The 19,092-nt window shown below is 45.2% G+C and overlaps 3 protein-coding genes and 1 long non-coding RNA gene across 9 annotated transcripts in view; 2 read left to right on the forward strand and 2 right to left on the reverse strand.

The window, feature by feature from the left end:
* Positions 1-103: 103 nt before the first annotated feature.
* mgrn1b (mahogunin, ring finger 1b) lies at positions 104-8,426 on the forward strand. Of its 2 annotated transcripts, XM_061846781.1 has the most exons (17): positions 104-498; positions 852-970; positions 1,091-1,179; positions 1,253-1,399; positions 2,194-2,311; positions 2,394-2,460; positions 2,549-2,592; positions 3,004-3,051; positions 3,164-3,232; positions 3,306-3,465; positions 3,531-3,640; positions 4,639-4,847; positions 4,962-5,073; positions 5,143-5,188; positions 5,252-5,353; positions 6,408-6,453; positions 6,552-8,426. In XM_061846781.1, the coding sequence occupies exons 1-16, from the start codon at positions 411-413 to the stop codon at positions 6,446-6,448; spliced, it is 1,569 nt and encodes a 522-aa protein (XP_061702765.1). In that variant the 5' UTR covers positions 104-410; the 3' UTR covers positions 6,449-6,453; positions 6,552-8,426. The 2 variants fall into 2 exon arrangements, with proteins under 2 accessions (XP_061702765.1, XP_061702764.1); XM_061846780.1 differs by lacking the exon at positions 6,408-6,453.
* A 135-nt stretch (positions 8,427-8,561) lies between these two features.
* Positions 8,562-15,816, reverse strand: LOC133514808 (uncharacterized). The gene is made up of 4 exons (XR_009798857.1): positions 15,743-15,816; positions 12,302-12,443; positions 9,870-10,000; positions 8,562-9,447 (listed from the first exon to the last, which is right to left on the reverse strand). It is a non-coding gene; the product is annotated as an uncharacterized LOC133514808 (long non-coding RNA).
* On the forward strand, positions 11,136-14,198 carry aanat2 (arylalkylamine N-acetyltransferase 2). Its single transcript, XM_061846784.1, has 3 exons — positions 11,136-11,289; positions 12,314-12,468; positions 12,779-14,198. Exons 1-3 carry the CDS (start codon positions 11,136-11,138, stop codon positions 13,082-13,084), a joined length of 615 nt encoding a protein of 204 aa, XP_061702768.1. The 3' UTR covers positions 13,085-14,198.
* Positions 15,817-15,866: 50 nt separating the features above from the next.
* The window catches only part of rhbdf1a (rhomboid 5 homolog 1a (Drosophila)), a 48,273-nt gene continuing 45,047 nt past the window's right edge, over positions 15,867-19,092 (reverse strand). For all 5 annotated transcript variants that reach the window (XM_061846789.1, XM_061846786.1, XM_061846790.1 and 2 more), the window contains 2 exons: positions 17,463-17,616; positions 15,867-16,442 (listed from right to left, as the gene is read on the reverse strand). In XM_061846789.1, coding sequence (XP_061702773.1) covers positions 16,023-16,442; positions 17,463-17,616 — 574 coding nt within the window. In that variant the 3' untranslated portion in view covers positions 15,867-16,022. The remainder of the gene's footprint in view (positions 16,443-17,462; positions 17,617-19,092) is intronic.

Genomic DNA, 19,092 nt, shown 5'->3' on the forward strand with positions numbered 1-19,092 from the left:
TTAGTATCTAATTATGAATATTGAAAAAAAATGTGTACACTTCCCCGCCGGACGTCCCGCTGACTTTAATTCGTACCGCCCCCCAAACGGGCGCCGCTCTTCCACAAAACGAACGCTCGCGATCACGGGAAGTGCCCCGGGGGAGGCAGCCAATCAGGTGGCGTCCGTGAGCTAACTTTAGCAATTAGCATCCCCCTTTGGCAAAACAAGACGTCGTCCGCTTTTCTTGTCGGACTCGGCGCGTGGCTGTCCGCAAATCAACGGCGATGTCGAATTAAACCGAGTTGTATTACGTGACCGTTTAATACGTCGTTCTTGTTGTCACCACCGAGTCTCAGTTGCTGACGCTCGGTTGGCCGTCTTGGCTGCTTGCTAGCTAACGTCGTGCTAGGCGGCGAAGAAAGACGAAGATGGGCTCCATCCTGAGTCGCAGAATCGCCGGGGTTGAGGACATCGACATCCAAGCTAATTCGGCTTATCGCTTCCCCCCGAAATCCGGTAAATCGTTTAGTTTTTTCCCCCATTAGGGTTCTTTTTATGACTTCAAATGATTCGAGTACTTTGCGTGGCAGCCGATGTAAATATAGGCGCAGTACTTGATGTACAGCAGTTAAACTGGCTGTTTTGTTCATATAGGCCTAAAATTGAAGCTCTACAAATTGGGAATTAAATGTCAACATCTCGCTATATTAGACTACGCGATTGAATATTTCGTCTTTTTAAGTATATCAGTAACATACCGTTTTATGTGGATTTTTACAGCATAGGATGCTCATTTAATGGCAATTACTGTTATTGTGATTGTAAACATGTATGCATGTACAGTATCTTCACCATTTACTTTTCTACAGGCAACTATTTTGCCAGTCACTTTTTCATGGGAGGGGAGAAGTTTGACACGCCACATCCCGAGGGATACCTCTTTGGGGAGAATATGGATTTAAATTTCCTAGGAAATAGGCCAGTGCAGGTGAACCCATCTCGTCCCTCACACTTCAGAATTACATTTTTTAAACATTACTGCACTAGAAAGTTATCAAAATGAAGCACGTCATAGCGAGCACAATGATGATAACGTGTCTCTTTTCAGTTCCCCTACGTCACGCCCGCACCCCACGAACCTGTGAAAACGCTCAGGAGTCTCGTGAACATTCGGAAGGACTCGTTGCGTTTGGTCAGGTGCGGATGATCAGGCTAACTTGACGTCAGCGTCACTTAAATCCCGATGGCTGTCAAACAATATGTTGTACAGGTATAAAGACGACTCTGACACGCCGGTGGAGGAGGGCGGCAAACCAAAGGTTCAGTACGGCGTGGAGTTCACCTTTGACGCAGACGCTCGCGTGGCCATCACCCTCTACTGTCAGGCCTTCGAGGAATTCTCCAATGGGATGGCTGTGTATGAATCCATTTTTTTGTACATTTGAATTAAACCTAAAGTCTCCACTCATGGGTCGCAGTTGAAGTTTATAGCGTAATAATAATAATGTAATATGGGACGAGTAATTGGATCTATGTATGTATCAGCGTTATGACACTTTAAGCAATGGCTATTTGGACACAAATGGGGGAGCAGCACACATAGACAGACAACGTAACAATGCTAACAGGCATATATCCTTCTCTGCCAGTCTCTGTGGATATTACAGAGTCACTTAATTTTGAAACTCGTCTTTGTTTGACCCCACCAACCCCAGTAAGAAAGGCGCTCACACCAGATGGAGTACAAGAGCTGGAACGGGTTATTGGGCTTTTTCTTTCCTTTCAGATACGAGTGTTTTCAGTTGTGACGATGGTCAGGGAATGAATTAAACGGAGTCAATGGCACAACTGTATTTGGAAAGACCTCGGATGTGGCAACTTAAGAGTTTTACATCGCTTATATAAGCACAACATTACTCATGGGATTGAGTTGTGTGGATCGAGATTTTATCCCAAGGAGCCAAGTAAATGCAGGTGCTGTAATATAAATAATAAAGTGCCTCCAGTGTGATATGACTGAGCTCAGATAGTACAATAGACTTAGTGGATCCTTAGCAACTGCCAGTTGCCATGGACACTGCGCATTTGACTCAAATGAAGAAGATGGTGGAGGTTGTTGTGAAATGATGAGGGGAAAACCCCCAAAATCGATGTGATGCTGATGTTGACCGCGCACTGCTAAGCCTTATTTCTCACCAATTTTGCATGAAGGTACAGTCCGAAGGATGCGTCCATGGCATCGGAGACGGTCCACTACAAGAGGGGCGTCAGCCAGCAGTTCTCCATGCCCTCTTTCAAGATCGACTTCAGCGAGTGGAAGGAGGAAGACGTCAGTATCTGCACCCAGCAACATTGTTCATCCGTCTAACGTACACATCAATATTTATACGCGTTCACTTCCTCTCACAAAGCTCAACTTTGACCTGGACCGAGGGGTGTTCCCCATGGTGATCCAAGCCGTGGTCGACGAAGGGGACGGTAGGCTGATGTCTGGTGTTCGACCGCGAATTACAGCACGCTCACAAAGCCCAGCGAGTTAACTACTAATCTGTGCCTTCTTTCCAAGACTGCCTCGGACACGCGCATGTTCTTTTGGCAGCCTTTGAACGAGTACGTATACATTTAAGCAAGTACAGCGATGCCTCGGTTCTCGACCCCAATCCGTTCGAAAAGTGAGTTGTTCCAAACCAAATTGATGCTTCCCATTACAATGAATGGAAAAAGAAATAATGCGTTCCAAGCCTGAAAAAATGTTGCTTTTTAAAGCATTTGTTTTAGCTTTTCCTGATAATAAACTGCATTGTAGAAATACATGTATAGTTTAAATACTTTATATAATAAAATAAGGAATATTTTTTTGCTTAAAATGTATGCTATAATAGTAAAACATGCTAGTACTGATTTTCGTTCGAAAATGGGGATGTTCGAGAACCGAGGCTTTACTGTAATTATTCGACATTTGTCATTTAAAGATCCCAACACGTTTTTTTCTGTGCTTTTTTTTCTTTTCCCCTTGTGCAGCATGTCGACGGCAGTTTCTCCGTCAAGCCACTGAAGCAAAAGCAAATTGTAGGTATCGTGTGTTTGCACATCCAGAACGGACACTTTTATGCCAACAGAACATAAACCGAGCTCTTCTCGATGCAGCTGCAAACATGACTTTTCACACCGTTGCTTGCAGGTGGACCGCGTGAGCTACCTCTTGCAGGAGATCTACGGCATCGAGAACAAGAACAACCAAGAGACAAAGGTAGCGGCACGCAAGCAAGACGGAAATTTCAAAAGCGCCCTTTTGAACGTGTCCACTTTCGCCCTCCGCGCAGCCGTCCGACGACGAGAACAGCGACAACAGCAACGAGTGTGTGGTGTGTTTGTCGGACCTGCGGGACACGCTCATCCTGCCCTGCAGACATCTCTGTCTCTGCAACTCGTGCGCCGACACCTTGCGCTACCAAGCCAACAACTGCCCCATCTGCAGACTGCGTAGGTGGTTTTTTTGTTGGGGGGACGACAAAATCTTAACAGAACCCGTCTTTCCCCCGACGCAGCCTTCAGAGCCTTGTTGCAGATCCGAGCTGTGCGGAAAAAGCCCGGGGCGCTCTCACCCGTCTCCTTCAGTCCTGTTCTGGCGCAGACGATGGACCACGACGAGCACTCTGTACGTTTCCAGAACATTCTGCTGCATAATTAGTAGGAATGGCCCGATACCACTTTTTTTCTGCCACAAGTACTTAGTGGTGATGAAAATTCAGAGCAGAAGCCAAAAATGAGGAACCTATATGCCAAAACACAAAGAAATTACGATGCTATTATTGTAATTCCTGGCCTACAGAGCGCACCTGGTTACAAGCCTCATCGAGTACATTTGTAAAGGAAATACCGTTTGGTACATACATACGCCGCAAGTCCCCACATTGAAATACAAGATATTTACAGAAAGAAAGATGGTACGCAGAAAGAGTTTAATGCTAGCTAATGTTAACGCTAACAAGGGACGTTAAAATAAAACTTACTGGTAAATATCACTGAGACACGCCATTAGCACAGCAGCAACACGCTAGCGCAGCGCTAACCGGGCCGGTAAAAGTCACTTCCTCGGCACATATATTCCACCGGTGTCACTCTTACCTTTTCCGCTCGAGTGCCCCTTGTGGCTGTTAGAAAAGAATGCACAAATTAGCCACATCACCGCATAAACCACAGGGTTGAAAGCGTGTGTGTGTGTGTGGTGTGTGGGGGGGGGGGGTTCACGACTTGCGGGCCGGAAATTATGATACTAAAATTCCATTTCTAAGTATGACTCCAGAACGGCCAATGTAGAGAAATTCCCTTCCAGAACAATTTGTCTGAATTTCACTTTTTTTTTTTGATTGAACAACAACATACGTAAACAAAACCAAACATCAGAAAATAACAAAAAAAAAAAAAACCTTCACAAACCAACCTTAACAGTGTCAAAGTAAATCTTTCTAACTTACCTGTGGAATGTTTTCTCACAGCTGCGAAATTAAGTCAGCATGGTTGTTTTGGGAGTATCAAGATGGCGGATGGCGACTTCAGTTTTGGTGGCCAATAAGCCATCCAGTCTTTTTTTTTTTTTTTTTAAGATCGGTAGTACAAACATTCCTAACATTTAGCATGGCGCTTATCTCACAGGGCACCGACTCGGTCCCGCCCGGCTTCGAGCCCGTCTCTCTGTTGGAGGCCCTGAACGGGCTTCGCTCGGTGTCGCCCGCCGTACCCTCGGCGCCCCTCTACGAGGACGTCAACTTCTCGGGCAGCGACGGCGGCCGGCAGCTGAGCTCCCCCGAGCATCTCAGCGACGGCGGTCTGCAGAAAGGCAAAGTCAGCAAATCACCTGACAGGTAAAAAGAAAAATCCCACAACGGGTGAGCAAAGTCATCCGAAGACGGAAAGCGGTGATATGTTTTGGAGCGTGTCAGGACTAATTTTTTCCATCATAACTCCGCCCCCCGCAGCACGCTGAGGTCCCCGTCGTCTCCCATCCAGGAAGAGGACGAAGAGAAGCTGTCGGAGATGTCGGACGCTCAGCCGCACACGCTCCTGTCCAGCAGTCCCGCCCCCACGGACGTAAGCCGCCATCCATCTCACCTTTAAAACCGTCAGCCGCAAGTAATTGCGAGTTCTCCTTCGCTCCAGGCCACAGCCACCGAGGACGTAGCAGACTCGCTGTCCCCGGATGAGGGTGAGTCGCCCGACCGGGAACGCCCGCGGTGCGTTTCGGTGACGCTTGTGTCTTCCGCTCCAGAGGACAGGATGCACGCCGGCGACATCCTCCAGGACTGCGCCAGCGAACGCAGCAGCTTGACCAAAACGGAGCGCGACCCCTCGGGCGAGCTGTCGTTGCCAGGTGAGGACCCCGGCGGATGCGTCACTAACATCGCGTCGAGTTTGCGTTTCCTGGGAATTGTTGAGGGCTGAAGACTGCAGTATACGTGCTGGACACTTTAGTAGGTCCACGTACGCTTTTGGATAAGAGCCAAAGCGAGAGCGGTATCAAAAGCTGTCACAATGATAATTATGCTCATTTTGATTGACACTGTCAGAGGTACAATAGTTCAATTTTTGGGGGGAAATTTTGCAGTGGTCAAACTCGCATCACAACGTTTAAAAAGTACAGTACATTCATTTTGGCTTTAAAGTGGAATAAATTTGCTCGTTTTCCTCCTGACTGAAGGCTGAACTTGCCAAATGTTACAAATAAAGTCAAATACATTTTAAATAAATTTCCCGCTCAAAGATTTTTTTGTTTTTTACCCAAATACAATTTTGGGATACAAGTAAAAAAATTGAGTTAAAGATTAAATGATTAAATAACAACAGTAGACAGAGAGTTTAACGCTAGCGCTGCGCTAACAGGGCCGGTTAAAAAAGCATACTGGTAAAAACGACCGAGACACGGCAGTAACACACTAGAGCAATACTAACAGGGCCGAATTGGTAAAACTTACTTCCTTGGCACATATATTCCACCGGTCTCACTTACCTTTTCGGCTCAAGTGCCCCCCTCGCGGCTGTTGGGAAACACGCCGCGAGGGGGGCACGCATCACCGCACGGTTGAAAGCATGTGAAAAAAGTCAGGGCTTATAGGCCGGAAATTCCGGTATAGATATTGCATTCTTACGTCGCTCTCAGACAGTGTCACTCAAAAGTGAGAATTATTATTACATTTTTTTGGGTGGGGGTACCGCTCTTTTGCTTTGGATTGGGCGGGGGTACCAAATGTTGTGCCCGGTGAGCATCTTCTCTTCTTGGGGCAAAGTGTCCGCGCTGCTATTTTTTGGGGTTTTGTTTTTTTTTTGTCTGTGGCCTGGAATTCACTCCGGACGCTTTGCACGTGGGCGTTGTGCTCCTCTCGTTTCCTAACATTTCCTCTCCTTGCGCTCCTCCACCTCCTCGCCAGCCCTCGGTCCCGACTCCTGCTCTATTGGTATGGAGGAGTAAGCGCGGTACGTAAGGCTTTTCCTGTCCCGGCTCTTCGCCGCCTTGCATTTCCGGACGCGCTTCCGCCGTCTCACATCTCCGCCGCCCCTGCGTCTCCCTCCAGGGTCGTCCGAGTCCACGGAGAGCCTGAAGAGTCAGAGCACAAACTGCTCCAGCCAGCCTCTCCTGTGCCCCTCCGGCAGCTTCCACCGAGAAGACGAGCACCTCCTCCCCTGACGTCCGCGCTTTTCGCCTCCTCCGCCTCCGCGTAGGAAACACTTTTCTATATGAATGCGCTCGTAATGCCGATTCTTCAGATTCAAAGCACACTTAATCTATTCTAACTCCACTGCTCAATACCACCTTCAGACATAAATATATATATGAAACATCTGTTTGAATATGTAATTCACCATTGATGATTTTTTCTAGCCGTTATATGCTCAGTGGTTTTTTTAAATTGATTTTTTTTTGCACTCAACTAAATAGTTTATAATCCATTCCAGACTTTATCATGAGATTACTATGTGGAAAAGTATATTAGGGCAAAATGAAAATTGATGTGTGAAAATGTGTACTTTTTTTTTCTCTCTTGACATTTGCAATTCATTTTTTTGTGACCGTGTACAAGTGATTGAACGACTAGAGAGATTTTTTTTTTTTTGTGGGCCATAATAATTTTAATGACAAACCTCTGTTGATTAATTGATGTCATTAATATTTTATCAGTACACGACAGCGATTTTTTTTTTTTGTTTGTTTGTTTGTTTTTGCGCCACAGACCAGTTTCACGTAGATTTTTTTGAAAAAAATAAATTAAAGGAACCCCCCCCACCTCAAAAAAAAAAAAAAATCCAGCTCACTATTACACTCAGCACTCGTAATGAGTGGGAGTTCGACGCATGTATCTTTTGCGACGAAGCAATCTCTTTCATCTTCTGTTTAATAACGTAACGTGTGGTAAGACCTTCCTCACCACCAGTCGCGAGGGGACAAGGTTTGAAACTTTTAAAAGTTGTTTGGTTTTTTTGTAGCTCATCTACAACACTTATCTCAAAGTACAAATTCAAATTTTCTCCGTTCTTGGAACATTTTGACTTTATGCTTGCATTTTTACAAAAAATGCGTCGGTCGTAATATGACTAATTCATGTTTTTGCACTTAAAATCACAACTTTACCCTGATAATAGTCTAAGAACGCCTTGTAGCTTAGCGGTTAGAGCAGTGGTTTGGTAAACCAAGGGTTGTGGGTTTGTATCCCACTGGGATTTCCACAACCCTCTTGAGGAGTCGCGTCTGGAAGGGCATCCGGCGTAAAAGTTATGCCAAACAAATATGAGCGTGTCCGCTGTGGCGACCCCTAATGGGACAAGCCGAAAGAAACAGACTCTCGCAATAGTCTGACGTGTCAAAATGATAACTTAAATTCAATTTCATACCAAAACATCTAATCATGAAATTACTTGTTTTTTTCCTCCTCACAATGTACCAATATTGTACTCATAAAAGTTCGGGGTTTTTTTTCAGTGTCATAGAAGTAGAATATTCTGACTTTTTCACATGTTTTTTCCATTTGACTTTTATTACTTTTCAACTTGGCCCTAATCCACCTTAATCATTTCAAACATCAACATGTCTTGTTTATTTTTGTTTTAAATCATACAAAGCTTTTTCCTCATAAATATTGTGTTCCTTTTCAAATATACTCATGTAACGATATTTAGGGGGGCAAAAATAAGATTCTGAAATAATGAACTAGATGCAGTTACAGTAATAAAGTGCGCTCTTGCTATTTATTTGTGGGGGTCCGAGTAGCGAAAATTGGAATTGACGCCTACATAAAAAAAAGTTTTGTAATTGCCTCTAGATGCCAGAGGGTGGCAGCAAAGCACTTTTTGAAATAGCAGACAAGGCTGTGGCCTGAATAAATGAAGCCGCTCCCCTTTGACTCGGTCGCTTGCGCCGACACGAAAATGGGGGATAACCCCCCCCACCCCCCCACTCTCCAAAAAGAACGCTTCAGTTGCACGTGCGACGGCGCCGCGATCTGCTTTTGTGAAGCGGTTGCGAGAAAAACAAAAAGGAGCATTCTGTACGTTCGTGCCTTGCGTTGCTCGGTTTGCCCGCTCGTCCCCCCCCCCCCTTCAAAAAAGGCCCACAGCACGCGACAGCTGCACCCAAACTGGAGAGTTCATGTACAGTTATTGAAATATTAAATATCGGTGTCAATTGACTATGTGGTGTTTCAATCATGCATCAAACCAATACGCAGATTTTCCAGCCCTGTAAGCATTGCACATGTGATTTAATTTTTTAAAATGAATATTTATGGCTTTTCTGTCCCATTTCAAGTCAACGCCATGCCTTCGCGCCCTCGTTCTGACTACATATGGACCTGGTATCCAGGACAACGCAACACTAGATCGTTTGTGTGTGTGTGTGTGTGTGTGTGTGTGTGTGTGTGTGTGTGTGTGTGTGTGTGTGTGTGTGTGTGTGTGTCAAGCCCCGCCCACCCTGTAAGAAGCCTCGTGTGTATAGCAGCATGCGCATAGAACAATAATAAAAAGAAATCATAATGTCAAATGTGTCTCGAGGGGTATTATTCGGGTCAGAATTTTTTTTTTTTGTCATCAAATTAGCAGTGAATATATATGAGGAACCATAGAGTGGCGGCACGGCGCATCAGCTGGGAAGCATTGGCCTCACAGTTCGGAGGACCCGGGTTCGATCCCGGCCCCGCCTGTGTGGAGTCTGCATGTTCTCCCAGTGCCTGCGTGGGTGTTCTCCAGGCACTCCGGTTTCCTCCCACATCCTAAAAACATGCAACATGAATTGGCCACTCTAAATTGCCCCTAGGTGTGATTGTGAGTGCGGCTGTTTGTCTCCACGTGCCCTGCGATTGGCTGGCGACCAGTTCAGGGTGTACCCCGTCTCATGCCCGTTGACAGCTGGGATAGGCGCCAGCGCTTCCCGTGACCCTCGTGAGGATAAGCGGCAAAAGAAAATGGATGGATGGATACCTGAGGAACCAGAGAGTGGAACCTCAGAAGTAAAACTCATTAAAAGTTGCACAATTTGGAGTTCCGTCCAAAACGGTCTTTGGAAATTAATGCGTGAATGCTGGCAAAAACATCTGGTTGATTATTAATTACGAGAGGCAGTGTGGTTATTTTGAAATATTAAAAATTAATGTTCAGCTATTTGTAGTAATTCTGAATAGTAATAATATTGTGATAACATTTTAAAAAGCTCCATACACTTCACAAGATGTTTTATGTAATTGTACTTCAAGAATGGATAAAATAATGTCATTTAATTATATTTGGTTAGGGGTTTTTTTTTTTTTTTTTTAGCCTCAATCCTTCCGCGTCACCATTTTGCAATTGGCACGTGCGAGCTCCCCTTTGGCAGCCGTGACGGCGTCGTACGAAAACACGCTTACCTTCATTTGATGAGCGCGCCTTAACCCTCTTTGAGGTGCTCAAATCACGCAGACGCCAACTCAAGCAAATCTCCCAGCGTGCGACTCCCGTGAGCTCCCCGTGGCCTCGATCGCCGAAAAACGTGCGCCCGCTGCAACAACACCAAAAGCCAAAATCATTGTTGAACATCTTGCTCTTTTTCTTTGAAGTTTTGAGTTTGAACATGAAAAAAAAACTATATATATATATATATATAGTTTACATTACACCCAAAAAATTGTAATTTAAACGAAAAAAACGTCAATGGTGGTATTGTGCATCTGCCCGCAAAACAAGGTAATTCAGTTATGTGGTTTCTCAGGCTTAACACTAGAGGGCACTATAAGAGACGAAGAAGGAATATGAATGTTGGATTCTGGTGAGTGCGCACATATCGATAATGCCATGTGACCTTTGTGTGTTGCAAAATGTTTAAAATATGAAGATATTTATATTTAAAATATCCATCCATTTTCTTTGCCGCTTATCCTCACGAGGGTCACGGGGAGTGCTGGAGCCTATCCCAGCTGTCAACGGGCAGGAGGCGGGGTACACCCTGAACTGATCGCTAGCCAATCACAGGGCATATGGGGACAAACGACCAATCGCACTCACAATGACACCTACGGGCAATTTAGAGTGTCCAATTAATGTTGCAAGTTTTGGGGATGTGGAAGGAAACTGGACTGCCTAGAGAAACCCCACGCAGGCACGGGGAGAACACGCAAACTCCACACAGGCGAGTCCGGGATTGAACCCGGGATTTCAGAACTCCGAGGCCAACGCTTTACTAGCTGAACCACCGTGCCGCCCTATTTAAAATATCATATTTATAATTTAAAAAATAGAAGACTTCTCTGGCCCGAGTGGAGTCTAATTAGAAGTCGGCTAAGTCTTAAGTACCCTCCACGTGGGTGACATGGCTCCAAAGGAAAAGTATAAGTCAGGCTAGTGAGTAAGTGCATATTTTTGAGTACTGTACACGCATACGGATTCGACACAACGATGCTGTCAGCGCCACAGTGAACTTCTCAATAACGAGAAAAAAAAAAAAAAAGTTTGGATCCCTATTTGTCAAAGCTGTAAATATGTTTGTGCTGAAGACGCACAAAGCAGGCACGCGTGACGTGTCGAGGATTAAGACAAAATGGATCCACGTCACGCTTTCGCCAGCCTCTTGTGCCAACACCGAGCTCACCACGCGCACACGGCTCAGCGTTCCCCTTGCGAGAGGGCAAGTCCGCACCATGAGCCGGCACCCGACGGGCTCCTCGCCCTTCCTCGAGACGCCCGTCCAGGCGGTCGGCCCTCTGCGGAAGAGGCGACACACGCTGCCCGCCAGCGAGTTCCGGAACCTGACGCCTCAGGACGCCGTCAGCGTCTTCGAGATCGAGAGGGAAGGTCTGCACTGTCGCTTACTACTACCACCTTTGCTACCGCCGAGTACATTACTACCGCTCTCATGTCATTAAGTACATTATTAAGTCAATTACTGACATTTTCAAGTCATCTATACTACCATTATTCCCATGACCAAATTTATTAATCAATGCCAGCCATTGACGTCTAAAGCCGTCAATGGCAGTGAATGTAGGTCAATTTTCCATCTTTTTAGGTTAGAAGAACATTACTACCTACTACTTGTACATTTTCTATCTTTTTAAGTACATTGCTACTACTGTTGCAGGATGTTACTACCATGATTGAGTACAATATGATCGTCTCATTTTTCCATCATCTTAGGTAGTACATTACTATCACTATTTACCTATTACGACCATTAATTACACTATTATTACATCTAGTACTAACTTTATTATGTCCATCATCACCTTTATGACGTCCATTACTAGTATTAGTAAGTCCATCATGACAAATGCGGTGTTATTTTTGTATGCCAATTACTACCAATATTTTGCCCATTATTACCATTAATATGTTCATTTCTAACTATTCTTAAGTCCATTACATTGATATGACACAGAGTCCGGTTGGGCCCTACAAAAAAAAAAAAATTAAAATCGAAAGTCAAGATTTATATTATATAGCTTCGAATGCGGCACGGTGGGCTCGGCTGGTTAAGCGTTGGCCTCACAGTACCGAGGACCCAAGTTCGATCCCGGCCCCACCTCTGTGTGGGTTTTCTCCGGGCACTCCGGTTTTCTCCCACATCCCAAAAACATGCAACATTAATCGGACACTCTAAATTGCCCGTAGGTGTGATTGTGAGTGCGATTGGTCGTTTGTCTCTATGTGCCCTGCGATTGGCTGATTGTACCCCGCCTCCTGCCCGAAGATAGCTGGGATAGGCTACAGCTCTCCTGCGAATCTCGTGAGGATAAGCGGCAAAAAAAAAAAAAAAAAAAATGGATGGACGGACAGTTTCAAACATCTCGTTGTGACCTGTGCTCACCTGCGGTTCCAGCTTTCATCTCGGTGTCCGGCGAGTGCCCTCTGACCCTGGAAGAGGTTCTGCACTTCACGGGTCGCTGCCCCGAGCTGTCGCTGGGCTGGTTCGAGGAGGGCCAGCTGGTCGCCTTCGTCATCGGCTCAGGCTGGGACAGAGAGAGGCTCTCGCAGGTCAGATCGCGCGACGTGAAGCGGGATATGATATAATAATTAAAAAAAGCAGACAAAAACAAAAATGGCATTTTGAATTTACACATTGTTTGCAAATGTTTTTTTTTTTTTTTTTAGGTCCAAATTGATAAAAATAACGTTACAACGTTAATTCTATGTTTCACATTTTCATAAATGTGTTTTCCATTGAATGATCCGAAAATCACATTTCAAGTAATTCCGTGCATGACTTTCAGATGGATTGTTACCGCACACGTGGTGCGTTCGAAGTATATTCACAGCGTGGTATTTTTTGCGTCGCGTCCCACAGGAGGCCCTGACCCTGCACGTGGCCGACTCGCCCACGGTGCACATCCACGTGCTGTCGGTGCACCGCCGCTGCCGTCAGCAGGGCAAGGGCTCCATCCTGCTGTGGCGCTACCTGCAGTACCTGCGCCGCATTCCGGGCCTCCGCCGGGCCCTTCTGGTCTGCGAGGACTTCCTGGTGCCGTTCTACCTCAGGGCCGGCTTCAAGGAGAAAGGCCCGTCGGCCGTCAGCGTGCCCAACTTGCGCTTCCGGGAGATGGAGTACTTACTCGGCGGGCAGGCGTACGCCAGGCGGAACAGCGGCTGCTAGCGCCCGCCCGATATCGACGCCCGCTTGAAGGCGGAGCCAATGCAGACTTTCTAAACACGCAGGTCACTTTATTGGGTACACCTCAGCATCCTGACTTGCTGTTTTCGTATTTGGGGTGATTTATAATCTGCTGTCTTCTTCTATTTTTGTAATGTACATCGATCCATTTTCTTTGCCACTCATCCTCACGAGGGTCGGGGGAGTGCCGGAGCCTATCCCAGCTGTCAAAGGGGCAGGAGGCGGGGTACACCCTGAACTGGTCGCCAGCCAATCGGAGGGCACATAGAGACAAACAGCTGCACTCACAATCACACCTAGGGGCAATTTTAGAGTGTCCGATTAATGTTGTGCGTTTTTGGGATGTGGGAGGAAACCGGGAGTGCCCGGAGAAAAGCCACGCCACAGGCGGGGCCGGGATCGAACCCGGGTCCTCAGAACTGTGAGGCAATCACTTTACCGTGCTGCCCTTTTTGTAATGTGACACTATTAAAAGTTTTAATACACTAACTGGAGTGTTTTTCTTTTTTTTTTTTTTTGCTATGTTCCGCATAAATCAGCAGACAACAGAATCGCACAACAATTTTCCGTGTCGGGTGTGAAACCCTTCCTGCGGACTCTGTGTAAAATGTCCTTGTTTCGCTTGGTTCTGCGCAAAAGGCTAACACGCGTTAAATCTTTCGCGATGACCCGCTCTGCGTGAAATTGCTCGGTTGCGGCCATTTCCGTCCCTCAAAGGCTGCGCCAACGGCGGATCTTCGATCAGAACTGCGACAGCGTATCGTATTTCTCAGCGACAGCCCAGAAACCTGCGTGGTTTTCTCAGGTGTTCAAATACTTATTTGCAGCTATATCAAACAAATAAATCATTAAAAAAAAAAAAATCATACATTGTGATTTCTGGATTTTTCTTTTTAGATCATCTCTTTCGCATTGGACATGCACTTACGATGAAAATTTCACACACCTCCACGATTTCTAAACTACAGAAGGGTGTTCAAATACTTATTTTCTTCACTGTGTTTGGGGGTTCGAGAATTTGGGCGACTCCAGTGGTGGAGAAGCGTGGTGCAGGCACACGGATCCATCTCGAAGGAACGCCGCAAATTTCTCCGTCACTTGGTTCTGTGTAAAACGCAAATAAATTCTGCATTCCATCACTCGTCGGCAATTTTGCAGAATCTCCGTGTGAACAAATGAAGAGCAAGACGCACACCGTGGGATCATTTTATCCATTTTTTTTGCCTCTTTTTTTTACCATTTTCAGTTACATGTGAGTTGACGGGCAGCTAAAACGCTGCCGTGTTGAAGACGACTATCACTTCTGGAGAAGCAATAAACACACAAAAATACGAGGAAAAGGAAAACAAGTGCTCAGCATGATGTAACAAAAAAAAAAAATAAAATATGGCAGTAGTAGTTGGTACATTTCTCTTTCAACAAGGCACCAAAGGTTTTGATATTAGATGTATGTTTTTTCTTTTTGTCATCCCTGCTGTCTGTTTGAGGTTGCCTGAAAGAGTTCTGCGGAAGAGGATGAGAACCAAGTGTGGAAATTGGATCACTTCACGTTCAAATTTCAAAAACGTTTGCAATTTTGCAGTCGGATAAAAAAAAAACGAAAAATTGACGGGAAAAAAAAAAAAGTTGATTTCCAAGTGCGAAGTCACGAAATAGCTTTTAAATTCACAATTCTGCATTTTACAACAAGGGTTGTAACAGTAGTGTGTAAAGTATAATGTCTGAACATGGAAAAATGTGGGGGTTTTTTTGGTTTTAAATGTAAAAATATTGTTTTTTTTCTTTTGTAAAACACGATTAAGAATAAATTCGTGAGTGCCTTAGAAGGAGTTTCGGGTGTAAACGTGAGCAAAGTATTAAGAGTGTATTTCATAGTGACGCGTTTTGGGGGTGGAATGATGAGAATTCAGAATGTAAAGGCCATTTGTAAGTGCTGAGGAAGAAATATGAATTGATATCAACGTGAAAATTCAGTGTTTCAGGGAAACGTGGAGTCGGGGGGGGGGGGGATATACATTACAAGTTAATTTTACAACTATATTGTCCACAAATGTGAGCAAGTTACTTACAAATGTTAATTATCAATTTTTTTTTATGCTCGTGAAGAAGTATATAACGTTTTAGGTTGATTTGTGTGGAAAAAGTAGATTTGAAATTATTGTATAGATATGGACCCAAAACTGAATTATTTGGCTTTTTAAAATTTTTTTATGCTCCAACCGAAGGTCCAAATAGATGAAAATGTTTTAGGTAGGAACTTTGAAGTGTCCACAAAATGTCAATTATGAGGTTTTTTTTTTTTAATGTCAAGTCAAATAAAAATATTACCTTTCGAATTATTATTAAGAATCAGAATTCTGCTTTCATTTTGCATTTTGTGTTTCGTTAAGCGCCGTCAGATCCCCCAAATTTTGGAATCAAGTCAGAATTCTGCTTTAAGAAGCAATCGTGGAGGTTGACAACTGTCAAACGTTTTGATTTATGGTTTGAATTTGAAGCTAAAGGTGTGTGTAAAACGCAGAATCTTGAGTGTTAAATAATTTTTTTTTCCACCCCCCTCCCCGACATTTGGCCCTGATCCTCCTCCTGTTACAAAAAACTCCACATTAAGAGTGAAACCCAAATGACAAGGATGTGTACCAGCAGCAGCGGCAGCGGCGGGATCAGGACTTCCGCCACCCGGTCAAGTGCTGAACCCCAGAAGGAGTGCACAGTGCTGGTTGAGCTGGGGGGGGGGGGGGGGGGGGGGGGGGGACTTGGGGAGGTGGGGGGGGGGGGGGGCGATTAAACAAGGTGATGGGTGGGTTTTATACTTACTTAGAAGAGAAAAAAGGCAAACTATCTGGAGTTCAAGTGGTTTTCAAAAGTCCCGTTCTGACCTGATTTGTTGTGGGGAGGGCCGGGGGGGTCACGGGGGCACTCAATGGAGGTGCGCGTTGAGGTCGTACTTCTCGCAAAATTTGTCCGTGAAGGGGATGCAGGTGAGCAGCTCGCACCACTCGCACTTGATGGGGTAGACGTAGAAGAGCACGGCCAGGCCCGAGAAGAGGCCCAGGAAAACCAGCAGGAAGAGGATGATCTGGCAACGCTTGCGGTACAGGTCCATGCGGCCGAAGCTGATGTAGGGCAGGAAGGCGAAGGACAGGAAGAAGCCCGACACGAAGCCGCTGAAGTGCGCAAAGTTGTCGATCCACGGCAGCAGGCCGAAGGCGAACAGGAAGAGCACCACGCACAGCAGCTTGGTGAAGGCGCGCCAAGGCTGCGCCAGGATCTGCCAGCTCTGGAACAACTCCACGAAGAGGCAGGCCAGGATGCCGAACTGAGAGCCCGCCGGTCCCACCTGCGAGGAATGAAGACTTCCTTGTACAAATTGACCCAATTTCAATCTCGGGCTGCAAATCGATTACGACCAAAATTGAAAGTGGTCAATGTAGCGCAATTCCCGGCCGACCGAGCGCACCTGGTACCAAGCCTCACCCAGTACGGTTGTAAAGGAAATACCATTTGGTACGTACATACAAAAGCCGCAAGTTCAAACAGAGAGTTTGACGCTAGCGCCGCGCTAACAGGGCTGGACCGGTAAAAGTCACCTCCTCGGCACATATATTCCACCGATCTCACTCTTACCTTTTCTGCTCGAGTGCCCCCTTGCGGCCGTTTGGAAAAAAAAATGCACAAATTGGCCGCATCACCGCATAAACCGCAGGGAAGAAAGGGTGTGAAAAAAGTCTTATAGGTTTACAGGCTGGAAATTACGGTATATAGAATTAAGCACAAAGTATGGATGGTTAGAACATCTGCCCCACAGTTCTAAGGACAAAGAAAGACGGTACAGAGAAAGAGTTTAACACTTGCACGGTGCTGGCGCAGCACTAAGACAAGCGTGGGGCTAATGCTAGCGTGGCTCCAACTCTAACGCCAGCAAGGTGCTAATGCTAACACTAGCACAGCGCTGACAGGGCCGGTTTCAAAAAAACAACAACAACAACAACAACAAAAAATTACCGGTAAAAATCACTGAGACACGCTAGCACAGTGCTAACACCGGCGCAGCACTAACATGGCCGGTAAAAGCCACTTCCTCGGCACATATATTCCAGTCTCTCTTACCTTTTCTGCTTCAGTGCCCACTTGCGGCCTTTAGAAACGCACAAATTAGCCGCATCGCCGCATAAACCGTAGGGTTGAAAGCGAGTGGAAAAAAGTCGCGGCTTATAGGTCGGAAACTACGTCAGTTTTAAAACAAATCTTTTAACTCTTCTGGATAGTCGAACTGTCTGAAAAGTATTCTAAAACGCTGCTTCTCCCTTCGCTATGCACGTTTTTTTTTTTATAATGAGCGTCAACGCGGGCACTTCACCTCGGCTCTGTACGGCAGGAAGATGGCCGACGCCAGGTTGCCGGTGATGCCGCTGACGATGTAAATGATGGAGATGCGCAGCCACCCCGCCAGCTTCTCCAAGTCCCTCAGGATGGTCATCTGGAATGCCACCGACACCATGCAGTGAAGGATCCTGGGAGGACGGCACCGGAGGCGGCAAATATGACACGTGACGCGTGACATTGTCCGACGACGCACGCACGGCACGTGCCAGGGACTTGATCCGCTTAGGCCAACGTGACTCAGCTCGTTTTGCGGAGGTACTTTCTTTAATTAACCGGGACGCCGAAAGCGTCGAGATGAACCAAAGCGCCACTTCCATGAGGTCAGCTCTTCGCGTGGGCTGTGATTGGGCAGCTGGGAGCGTCGGCCGTGTCCCCCCCCCCCCCCCATTCGGCAGCCTCAATATTAGGTACACCTGAATGCTAACAAAATTGATTTAAAAAATAAAACTCAAAAACTGAGCACGAATAATCTTGGTGGCGAGGAACTACCTATGTTGAAGTGAGTTGAGGAGGATCCATCCATCTCGTGTACCTAATGTTGTGGCCAGTGAATGCATACGTAGCGTAGATCACAGGTGTCAAACTCAAGGCCCGGGGGCCATATCTGGCCCGCCACATGATTTTATGTGGCCCGCGAAGGCAAATCGCGTATGTCAATTTCCGTGATTCTTGTTCAAATCTGTACCAAAATTCCAAATTGTCATATCATATATCATAATGTTGAGGTATTGCAAGCGTTTTTACATTACCAAACATGAAGATTAGTTGAAAAACCCATTATCTTTGATTTCTGATTCCAAAAGTAATTCATAAATTTCACGTGTAAATAGGATGAGGCGAGAAACGATTTTTATGGTTTCATAGTCATAACGGCCCTCTGAGGGAAAACCAGAACTACAATGTGGCCCACGACAACAATGAGTTTGACCCCCCTGGTGTAGATTCTCAGTGTGATACCGCTCGTGGCACACGGGCTCCCTCTATTGGTGAGCAAACAAATCACTAAAGTAAATGCTGAAACTGTACGTGAAGATACTTAGGTTTTTTTTCTAAATTATATATAGTACATTTGTCAGGTACAGTTAAGTTATGTTTAGCTTTTATGTATATAACATTTGCATCTAATCATTTAGAACTATTCATTTTTAAACATTGGATTCATTCATCTTCTATTCCGCTTTTCACTTATTTAGGCTACATTTTCATTATTATCGAACACTAAATGAATTACCAAGTTTTGTTTTACTATATTAAAGACATTCTTAATGTTCAAACTAATACCTAATATTAAGTAATGTGCTTTTTCAGAATAAACATCTGCAGCATTTTTGATGAACACGTACGCCTACTTTGCTACTGTATTTTAATGATGATCATGATGGTAGCATTTGGTACGCAAGTATTTTTTTTTTTTAAGTGCTACTTCCTGATTATACATATTTCTTTAAATTGCTGGTATAGAACAAGCAGTAGAAAATATTTTAAAGTCAAATTTAGATCATAAAAAACTAGGGAAGGTATTATTACTTAATATTTATTTATTATTTGATTTGATTATTTATTTATTATTATTATTTTAGTTTTGGTGGCTTTAGTCTTGTAAA

Source organism: Syngnathoides biaculeatus, chromosome 16, assembly GCF_019802595.1.
Source record: "Syngnathoides biaculeatus isolate LvHL_M chromosome 16, ASM1980259v1, whole genome shotgun sequence".
Classification (NCBI taxonomy): Eukaryota; Metazoa; Chordata; class Actinopteri; order Syngnathiformes; family Syngnathidae; genus Syngnathoides; species Syngnathoides biaculeatus.